The sequence below is a fragment of the Lycorma delicatula genome, chromosome 7 (assembly GCF_047948215.1).
Source record: "Lycorma delicatula isolate Av1 chromosome 7, ASM4794821v1, whole genome shotgun sequence".
NCBI classification, from domain to species: domain Eukaryota; kingdom Metazoa; phylum Arthropoda; class Insecta; order Hemiptera; family Fulgoridae; genus Lycorma; species Lycorma delicatula.
In genome coordinates, this window is record NC_134461.1 from 15,313,959 (window position 1) to 15,326,171 (window position 12,213).

Sequence of the window (12,213 nt, forward strand, 5' to 3'; positions counted from 1 at the left end):
TGTATAAAAGATATTAAGAAGAATAACTTTAATTTCGGAAAAAGTTAAAAATATAACTTGAATTTTAGCCTACCTAAAATTAATGCTTAGTGTAATAGAAATTATAGAATTAGGAAAAAATTAAACAGTTATACTGAACTGTGTAAAAAAATCAATGAATTAACATTTACAGAATTAAAAGACAGTGTAAATTTGAGAAACAAAAACTACTAATATGAGGTCTATGAGGAATATCAGGTCTGTATATAAATTAATGAGACTGGTTCAGAAAAACTTTTTATTTAGAATCCAGTTATATGTGGACTCTATCACCTTTGAAATAGTTCCCTTTGGAAGCCACACAATGCTTCAAATGGTTTTCTTATTCTTCATAGCAGTGTTGGAATTCAGAAACCAGAATATCCTTCAGATGGTCGGTTACATTTTTTTCTATGTTTTCTACTGTTTCAAAATGGTGTCCTTTGAGGTGTTTTTTTAAAGTCGGTAACAGGAAAAAGTTGCAGGGACTCAAGTCAGGTGAATGAGGTGGTTGAGGAAGTACAGGAATGTTTTTCTTTGCCAAAAACTCATTAATTCAGAGTGCAGTGTGAAAGGTGCATTGTCATGATGCAGCATCCAGTTGTCTTTGATGGCTGATCGCACAGGGGGAACTCTTTTCTGCAGTCTTTCAAGAATTTCTTGGTAAACATATTGATTTACAGTCTGTCCTGTAGGCAAAAACTCCTTATGGACAATGCCATTAATAACGAAGAAACAAATTAGCATGGTTTTAATTTTTGATTTGCTCATTTTCCCTTTTTTGGGAGTTAGTGAGTTTGAAGTATGCTACTCCTTGCTCTGGCATTTTGTTTCTGGGTCGTACTCAAATATCCAAGATTTATCACCAGTAGTAACATTTTTTTAGAAAATCAGGATCAGTTTCAATTCATCCTAGATTGCTGCACACGACCCTGTTGTTTTTTTGTTCAACAATGAGGTTTTTTGGGGCCAATTTTGCACAAACTTTTTCATGTCCAATTTGTTTGTCAAAATTTGATGGATGTGGTACAGTTCAAATTCAGTTGTTCTGCAATCATTCTGACTGTTAATCGCCAGTTGTACTGTATCAAGTCTCTGATTCGCCCAACATTGTCGTCACTTTTTAATGTTAATGATCTTCCAAAGTGTGGATTGTCTGCAACTGATTCCCGGCCATATGAAAATGTTTTAAACCACCTAAAAACTTGGGCTTGTCACACAGTATCATCTCCATATGCCCTTTTCAATTTTGAAAAAGTTTCAGTAGCATTCTCCCAGAGTTTAACACAAAACTTGATTGTACAACATTGCTATTAGTATCTCTGATTTTTGTAACGCACAACAAAAACTTGCTTATTGCTATCTCTCCGGATGCCAAATTTTTAGGTTAATTTTTTATAACCACCTTGGTTGGGTCAAGGACGTAATAGAATTAAAATAAAATGTTTCAAACTTTTAGGTATGATGCTAGTCCTTGGCAACACTGATTGAGGAGCCAATTGGTCATGTTTGATATGTTTTTATTATTCCTTAGTTCGTTCCTGTTTAGATTATGGTTGTGTCACCTACTCTTCAGCTCGTCATGCCGTGCTTAAAATGCTGGATGCTGTACATCGTGGTTTCTTTCGGCTTGCCATAGGTGCATTTAGATCAAACCCTGTTGCAAGCTTGCTTGTTGACTGTGGTGAGCCATCATTTTGGGATAGACAGGACCAGCTTTTAGCTTCTTATTTTGCCCATCTCAAAGGACAGCCAAATCACCTGGCTTTTAACTCAGTTCTTGGGAATCCTAATTTACAAAGATGAGGACCATCTATTTTCTACTGCACCTGTAGGTGTTCATACCCGATGTCTACTGCAGTTTATAAATGTTGACATATATTTTTTCAATATATCTGTGCTCATATCCTCCGTGGGTAATAAACCTTATAAATTTTGTCTGACCTTACGATATACAATAAAGGATCAACACCTCTTACTGTCTTCCAGAAAATGTTTCACTATATTCTCTCCAAAAAAAACCCAGATGCAGTAGTATACACTGATGGATTGAAACAGAACAATACCATTGGTTGCAATTTGTTGTCAATGATAGAACTTATATGTTTGGTCTACCTGGTAATATTAGTGTGTTTACTGCTGAACTATATGCCCTTAGTACCTAAGATCTAGAAACCTAAGTAACCTAGAACCTAAGTACCTAGAACCCTAAGTACTGAAATATATTTGTAGCAACAAGTACAATACACTCCAAGCTTTAGAAGATTTTTACTTTGGACATCCTTTGGTCTCTGAAATCTATAATGCAATTTCTGAGTTGAATGATCGTAACTCACGAGTGAGTTTCTGTTGGATTCCTAGCAAAATGGGAATTCCAGGTAATGAATGTACAGATTCTGCTGCTGATGACATTTAATCAACCTCCTTTCACTACTTGTGTTGCTGCTTCTGAATTTATTAGTTGTACAAAACAGTCTCTTCAAGAAAAGTGGCAAGGTGACTGGATGGCTACCGTTGATAATAAACTCTGGCACATTAAAGATTCTGTGTTGTCATTGGACTCCTGCTCATGCAGAAAAACTCATTGTGAGGAAGTGGTTCTCTATCAGTTGCGGTTAGGACATATCAGAGTCACACACGAGTACCTCATGTCAGCAGGACACGCATCACTATACATATGATGCAACTATCACTTATCTGTGCGCCACATACTTGTGGATTTCATATGTTATGCGGCATTGCATCATAAATTTAAATTACACAGAAACCTTTGTAAAATTCTTTTGTAAAATTCTACAACCAATTGTTGCTATTTTTACAAAGTGTTAATTTTTTACTCAAAATTTAAAATTGTGATTATTTTTATGTTCTCGTGTTGAAGAATTATCTTTGTTTGTTTTGATTTTTATTTTTTTACTCAGTATCGAAAAAGGGACCTTTTTCACTCTTCTCTCACTTTATTGATGTTTCATTTAAAGTTTTTATTTACATTTTATTTATTTATTTTTTTTAAGTTTTAAATTTTATCTTGTTAAGTTTCCACTGTGATATTAGTTATGAATTTTTTTAATGATATTAGTTTTAAATTTTATTTCACTTTTAATATTTTAGTTTTTAACCTAGTTTTACTTTTTATGTTGATTATAGTTTAATTTATTCTTTCTGTTATTCGGGATGGGGCCCTTTACACCTCTCTCAGACTTTGTTAAATTCTATTTATTATTAGTTAAATTTTAGTTTTTAGCTGTGATATTAATTGTAAGTTTTTTGTTTTAATTTTTTAAACTAGTTTTAGTTTTTTATAAAAACACATTTTTTACTGGGTGATGATAACACAAAAGTGTTTTTCGCCCTCCAAAAAAAAACAAAAACTTGTTTCACGAAAAGTTTGTTTACATCTCATATGGCAACAATAGACTAAAAATATTAATACCTAATATAAATCAGCTGTTCATATAACTATATGTTTACTAGTAACTTTACAGTGTTGCCACTTTGGCTGCCAAAAAAAAAACTAGTCACATTTCTTTGTTTACAGACCTCATATGTATAATTTTCTTATTTAAAAATTAATTAAAGAAATAAATAAATCCTTTCTGCAATTAATGCAGGGAAAATTTTGAGATTGTTAAAAAATGATTAAAGTAATGGTTGTTTTTAAGGTAGGTGATAGAAATGATAAAAATAATTATAGACAAACTTATTAATTTACTCTCTAAGATGTTGGTTTATTAATTCATGGACAAATTGTTAAATATTTAACGATTATGTTCTTGGAAAAAATCACTGTGGCTTTAGAAATCCAAATTGGTTTAGAATTACAATAATATAACTGGTAGAAGCAATGTTATAGATCATCTGATAACAGCTTATCATCTGGTCAACACCTAGGAACAGGGTGTTTTCTTGACTTATCCAAGGCCTTTGATTGGTAACTATAGTGCTATTGTGTGAGAAAACCTTTAGTCAGGTTGACTCAGAGAATAGGCTTTAGGGTGAAACTTTTTTTATGACAGGTAGGCAGCAGTATGTTGCAGTTCAACAAGAAGTCAGTAAAATTGTAATTGAGGTGGCGTCATAGGTTAGGATAATCAAATACAGAGTCTCTCAGCCTGTTGTGGGACCATTATTGTTTTTTATACGTACAAAATTTAAGCAAGGAGTGTGTAATTTGTAAAAATATAATTAACTGTGCGTAACTTACTTAATTTTGATGATAATCAAAAAAAAAAATATAAAGAAATTTAATTTAAATTTCAGTTAATAAAAATAACTTATACTATTAATTGCCTAACTATTAACTTGCACTGAAAATTCAAATAATATTTGAAATAAAGTTGCCAGATATCTTAATCAAAATAAATAACTTTTCAATAAAGTGTTAATGAAAGGTTTATTTACAAAATAGAAAAATTATACTTACATATTTATTATTACAAGAAGGTTGCAGTTAAGAGTCCCTGGGAAGACTTACCTTACTCTTTTTATTATAGCCATGTGTCAAACCCTATAATTTTTTTTTGAAGAGGATATAATAATAAGCTGGAATGATTGTTTTATTGCATAAACAGATATTATGTTATATCTTCCACTTATAATTAATTTCAAATTTAAATCAGCGACTAATTAAGATAACAGAATTCATTTTGGTCCATGTCAAGTGCCATAAAATGAGCCCAACTGAATTCTATCACCTAAGTCAGATAAGAGTTTTGAGGGAACATACACATTTCCACACTCTTAAAAATACACTTAAACCACCATATCTCAACAGCTAGTTAAGATACAGAATTTGTTTGGATCTTAAAACACTCATCATATCAAGACCCATCAGCTGACTTTGATCACTCAATTTTTAAAACATTTTGAGGGAACATTAATTAAATTAACCAGGAGTGCATTTTTAAGAGTAAGAAAATGTGGATGTTTCCTCAAAACCTTCAGCAGAATTGGGTGACAGAAGTCTGTGTGAAAGTAAAAAGATTTCTGTTCTCATGTTTTGATAAAAATGTTAAAGTGAATCTGAAATCTAAGTTATTGCACAACTAGTGTTGTCTGGAAGGAAGTCTTATGAGCCACAAAGTAAATTATTTATTATAATTTAAATTAATTTATTTATTGATGCTGCAAAGCAGCGCTGGTCCTGTAGTATTTTATTAATTTATTTGATTCTAGAGTAAAGGAGTTTTTGGAAATTTCACATTTGTAGAGGAACTTCCTTGTGATTTGTTTCCATTTGATAATGATCTAATATCAATGGAATTGGATTCAGCATTTAAGGTATAATTTTTTACTTAATTAAATAACATATCAGTGACATCTTTTATTTGTTTGTAAAACTAATACTAGAATATACTTTCTTCTTTAACTAATGAATATTTTGATTTAATTCTATAAATTTTTTAAAGTTCTAAAAACAAATGTAACTTAAAAAAGAAATCATAATTTCTCGATTGATTTAATGAAATGTAATAGTATTGATACTCCGATTAGTTATTCTTGTATTTTACAGAAATGTAATTATTCTTCCTTAATTTTTTGTAATGAAGAAAATTTAATGTGAGTTTGTGTAGTAGTAAATTTTTATTTTTATTAATTTTTTTAAATAGCATTATTTGTAATGCTCATTAACCAATAATAAATGCAGTTGCCTATTCTATTTATTATTGATTTTACCATCAGACCTATTGAAAAAAGATTTAGGGTAACATCAGTACCTTTATTGTACAATATAAAACTAGAAATAAATATAAGGTAAAAATACAGTACACAACCATAAAAAATAAAACCTTAAGACGTTATAGTACAATATATTGGTTGAGCAACTTAATACCAAACTAAGCTGGCTCGAACTTGCAGTTATTTGAGGTCACCTTTAATACTGCTACTGCAAGGATCGCTATTGGTTGTGTATGTTATTACTTTCATCTATTTGTTATAAACAGTTCGTGCTTCAGTGCAGTATAGTTTCATTCTTTGCAGTTATGTGGTTCTAAAATATTGGAAGGACAGGTAGAAAGAAAAAATTATGCAGTTAGGCAATGTTTGGGATTTATCCCATACATCATATATTGAAACGAAATGACCAGCACTAGATAGGGAATCTTAGAGAGCTGCATCAAACCAGTCAAATGACTGAAGACAAAAAAAAAACAACAAATATTAGCAGAAACGTTTCTGAATGCCAGTATCCCAGCAAAGAGTAGAATTCATGATTTGGTTAAAAAATAGCATATATTGGGTTGGTTTCAAATGCAAACTGAAATAGGCAATCTTCTGTTAGGGCTTCAGAGGCCATAGATGATTTTCAAAGAAGAATTTTGCTGGTCCAAAAAATCTATAAAGTGTTGCAACAAAATGGTGTAAAATACACATGATGCTATAAGAGGGTTCATGTTTTAAATTCGAAACCATGTCATATAACAACTTAAGGGACCAGACAAACCAAGAGCCTTAACTACTACTGGCTTCTCTAAAACATTGTCGATGGACATATAGCTGTATGTTATATCATACATGGCCTGGTTTCATTTATCTGCACATGTTAATTTGCACAACATAAAATATTGGATGATTAGAAATCGTTACTGGATATTTGAGCTTACACTTCACCATGAGAAAGTTGGTAATGGTATGCTGTTTATGATAATTGTACAGTAGGATCGATACTGTACCGTACAATATAATTTTCAATGAATTTTATGCTTAATATTAGATAATTTAAATTTAATATTATCAGACTATTAAGACATAGGAATGTCAAAAATCAATAACAAAAATCAACTGCGTAAAATCACATTAATTTATAATAGAATACATACCTTTGTGTGAAAATAATAGACGAACTGAAGAGTTTTAAACAGGTAATTTAACAAATATATATATATATATATTTTGAAATAATTGATTGGTTGGCATTTATTATTGTATATTTTTCAATAAGTAAATTTTATCTTTTCAAGATCCATTTATCATTAATATAATAATAACAGTCAGACACATTTAATGTTAACCTAATGACCTGGAAACATTTTACAGAGTTTTAAAGTATGTTTATTTTATTATTGTTCAAAAATAAATTTATGTTATGTATTGTCATTTAAGAATCGATAACAAATTTATACCATTAGGTTATTTTAATGTTATTAATGAATTTATATTCCTAATGAAATAAAATATTTTGAAAAGATTATGTTATGAAAAATTATATATTGTAATAGACTGATTGTCAGTTATATGAAGTATACAGAGGAGTCCAAAAGAATATACTCGCTACTTGTAATTAAATAATATCTAAACAAGAAGACTTACTCTCGCTAATCTAATGTGAAGTGTAGTGTAAGGTATTAAATTTGTCATGGTAGGTGGAGCTGACAACCATGCATGTGTTTGTGGTGTAACGAGCCAGTGCAGCAGAAGACAGTTGAGTAGCAACAATGGCTGAGGTTCACTTATCATTTGTTGAACGCAAAGCTCTAATGAAGTGGTACTGGAAGTACGAGAACATTCACAAGGTACTATGGCAGTGGCAGAGAGAGTTTGGAACAAGAAAAGATCAGGCTGACCACGAAGAGCTACAAGTCCGGCGTCCACTGCTGTGTTGTTGCAACATTTCACCTGATCACCCCAAAAATCAGTGAACTAGAGAGCGTGCAAAAGCGGGGTGAGCCTGAAGAATGCAAGTATAAGATGCATTATGAAGAATATAGAGTGGAAAGTTTACATTCCAAGATTGCTACATGCGATGAATGAGGACAACCCAGATCAAAGGATGGAGTACTGTTAATGGTTTCAGCACACGGTTGGTGCAGGATGAGGAATTTGCAGGGACGTTTGTGTGAACTGACGAGGCGTAGTTCAAACTTAATGGTAATGTGAACCGTCACAGTTGTGTTTACTGGGCTCCTGAAAATCCTCACGCTCATGTGGACAGGGCATGAATCTACTGGGGGTTGCTGTATGGTTTGGTCTATCACCGTGTGGTTTGATTGGTCCCTTCTTAACTGGTGAGACGTATCTTGATATGATTTGGAAAAAGATTTTGCCTGCCATCCAAAACGTGTATGGTGATGAACTTTTTGACATGCAACAAGGCCCTGCCTCACTACCATTGAGATGTCAGTTTGTACCTCAACAAAACTCTACCCGAACAGTGGGTGGGTTGAAGAGGTGCTACTTGAGTTTCCACCTTGGTCTCCTGATTTGACTTCTATATCTTGCTTCTAAACCAGCAAAACAAACTACGTGAAAAAATCGTAGAGTCATGTGCTTGCTGCCATTAAACCAGATACACTAACAGCCATAGTTCGGCATCATGGGTGTTGTATAGAAGCTTCTGGTGGTTATTTTGAACACATACCATAACCCTCTCTCATGCCAAAAATTGTCACGTCAAGTGAAATTTGTCACAAGATGTGGAGTAGCAAACAGTGAGTACATTATTTTGGTTTCCTCTGTATTATTTAAATAACATTAGAAAGCATGTCATTCAAATTTAGATGTGGATGAATTTAAATAAAAATTGAATAAAAGTTTATATGTTGAAAATAAATAAAATACAGTGAATGTTTTAATGTGACTGGATGAAATTATGGCTGTTTTATGTACATAGTCAAGCTAGCATAGAAGGTGTACATATCAGACAACAAGATATATCTCTCTGTGATAAGAATCCCAATCTGTACAACTGTGCAAACCTGTACATATGCATAAGCAATTTAAAAATGAAGTTCAAGTTGATAGTCTTTATCAATTTGTACACTAAAAAACTTTTATACTATTGTTTACGATAAAAACAAATGAAGGGAAAGAGTAAAATGAAATTATATGCTTTTATGTGCAGCATTGTTTTTTTTTTTTTAAATTAAGATTTATTATAATCTGATTTCTAGTAGCTGCATTGTCATTATTGGTATTCAACTACTGTAAACCATCCTGCAGCTTCTCATTCAGCACCGTTAAATTTCTATTTTGGTACACTCATCCATTGATTTTTAATTGAGTGGAATCAAATCATCATAGTGGAAAAGACATCATACAACAAAATTTTCCTTTAATAGCAAAAACTGTCATCACTAAAAAGACATAATTTTCGGTCAACATTAAAAACCTTTTTTGTCCCAGCACATCATCACCTTTTTGACACATCATTGTCATGTGTCCCTCATTATCAAATTAACTAAATCTGGATGTCTTATACACAACTAACTGATCCAGTTTGTCTCTATTTGACTTTGCCATAATTATCCTCTTTTATTGTCTTTTAAGACTATTTTGAATTTCTATGACCCATTTAATTTTCAGCTTCCTCCTATGAATCTATCTACATTACTTTTTCATTGAAAAAAAGATCACATTTAGAAAAAATTGTGTATTGTCCTTTATATAATTTTTTTTTTCACACAGTACAACATCCAACACCAAAGAACAACATACAACTTCTTACATCATCCAACAGAAATTTATAAAACATATAATGAATTTTTATTTAAGTGGTTACAATTACCTTGAAAGGAATCTAAAGAGGTAACAACAAAGTTCATATATCTGCATGTGGTATGTTCTGCTTACCTTGCAGATAAAGCTAATTTTTCCATATTCTTAGTAGAAAACTAGTCTTTCAGGCAATTATTGAGACAGTAAAAGGTATTTAACAAAGCTCTATTTATTTGCACATAAATTGTGTTTGGTAGTTGAAAAAAAATTATGACTCATTTTAAGAATGTAGATTTTTTAAGTGGTTAAAACTACTTCAATTTTAAAGGATATTTAACAATGCCCTCATTAATCTACACATAGTATGTTACTTAACTGTGGTCACTAATCTTCTGTACTTAAGCGTCCAGGAATTATACTACTTGAAAAAGAATACCACTATGTAATGCATTCCACTGTAAATGATTTTAAAGTATTTACTATGTTAAACATTTTAAAAATAAAAACTTAAGTGATGTACTGTATTTATTAATTTTTTTTAAGGAATATTATCTTGAAAATGACCCAACTTGTTTATATCAAGTGGCGCAAGCTATCATGCTCCTTCAAGATTTGTATGGCATTATACCTAGAGTATCTGGGAAAGGAACAACTGCTCAGATTGTGTGGGATCTTATGCGTAAATTATCTGCTGAACCTAGACCTCGAGCACCATTAAATAATTCCGTTTCACAAATTGATCATTTGCTGCTTATTGATAGAGCTGTTGATTTACTTTCTCCTCTGGCTACACAGCTTACATATGAAGGATTAATTGATGAAATATTTGAAATAAATAATAGTAAGAAAATTTTTATATCGTAATTATATTAAGTTGATGAAATATTTTCTTGTACTTATATTAATTCATTCGGTTTATGTGTTGTTAATATTTAATTCTATTTAACTTTGTTATACGTATATTGAATGATTTAGTATTTAATAATGAAAGCTATAAGTTTATAAAGAAGTGTTTGTAAAATATTTGTGGTGTATGAATAATATTAAATAAAAATTTCTTCCGTTTCTTTTGTACTCTATGAATAATTTTTGATTAATAACATGAGATTTACTGCTGCACAAAATTGAATAATTTTCAAACCGAATGGAATGCAGATCAAATATATCATTTGACTGCACAGTAATTTGGTTTTATAACTGTTGTAAGATGTTGATCGTTGAAACGAATGGCATTTGCTACACCACTGAGTAAAAAACTGCCTCATAATTTTAATTAGATTTTCATAGACGCTTCTTCTATTTATTTAGAAAGTAAGTCATGTTAAGTATATTATTTTATAATAAAATATTAAAATATCATCATCAGGTTTTAGTTTCGGTTATATGTAACCTTGGGCTTGCTAGTTTTCATACATCAAAATTCTAAAGTAGTTTTTTTGTTGAAAGATGAATTAATGAAGAATTATTAAAGTATTTTGCCTATCATTTACATATAGTGGTCCTTATATTTGTTTTTGTAAGCTGTTCATTACAGCATACTTTTTCCTTCTGTTAATTAATATTTTTATTCTGATTACTGCAATTTAGAACCATATTTTACCTGTGTTATAGCCTTTACTTAATGATACCTTTGAATAATATAATAATTATATGTGTAATGTATTTATGGTAATGAATGTAAACTTATCAGAGATTGAAGTGTTTGTGCAACCAAAATAGTAGCGTTAGGGCATATTTTAAGAGCACGAGGTTGATCTCCTTAATCCTTACGAATAAATTAATGTCAAATGAAAAATCTCAGAATCTCCTGAAGGAAATATACTGTCATTACATTAAGTAATAAAATTCTTGGTAACAACCCATAAAATTCTTGATCAATCTATAGTAATTGTGAAAGGGATTTTACCATTAAAATGATATTAAAATATGTTAATTAAAACTAATATTAAATAAAATAATTTTGAATTTTTGTTTATAATCAGATTACAATAATAAATAATAACATTAACTACCAAAACAGAACAATAAAGTAACTTTTTATTACTTTACACAGGAACACTTTTGAGGAAACCTTCTTCATCAGGAGTGTATTTAACTTAAAATATACATAAAACTATTGTACTCTTTTATGAATAACTAGCTGTACCTACCACGCTTCGCTGTGGCACATTGTGGTTGCATGGATCAGAAATGAGAAACAAAACAAAGCATACGTTTCATAGAAGTTTACTTTTGCAATACTTGTGGATATACAATATTTTTTTATTTTTCCACTGTCTGCGTAGATATAAAGGCTATCTGGTTTGCCGACTCGGGAACACGCACATACAGTTGTCCATGTGAGAAGCAATCCGCATCTAAATCTAAACCACACAATTCTAAAGATTGACCTTGAGCTTTATTGATTGTGATTGCAAATGCCAATCGAATTGGGAATTGCAATCTTTTAAATTGAAATGGTGTATCGGTCGGGATCATGGGTATTCGAGGAATGAGGACATCTTCACCTTTGAAAGGCCCCGTTAAAATCGTTGCTTCCACTACGTCATTCATCAATTTCTTAACTGCAAGTCGTGTGCCATTGCAGAGTTTTGGGTGATTAATATTCTGGAACAGGATAATTGGCACACCTATTTTCAATTTTAATATGTGTGGTGGCATCCCTGGCAGATCAAGTGAGTTTAAAAATTCCGTTGGCTAATTAACTACTTCATCTGCTTCCACAACGGTGTCTATTGACTTATATGTAATTTCCTCACT

General features: G+C 31.2%; 1 protein-coding gene across 1 annotated transcript in view; it reads left to right on the forward strand.

Annotated features, from left to right (window-relative positions):
* The window catches only part of car (vacuolar protein sorting-associated protein 33A), a 49,606-nt gene that overhangs the window by 17,542 nt on the left and 19,851 nt on the right, over positions 1–12,213 (forward strand). The window contains exons 4-5 of the mRNA XM_075371020.1: positions 5,194–5,298; positions 9,997–10,294. Of these exons, the coding sequence (XP_075227135.1) occupies positions 5,194–5,298; positions 9,997–10,294 (403 nt within the window). The remainder of the gene's footprint in view (positions 1–5,193; positions 5,299–9,996; positions 10,295–12,213) is intronic.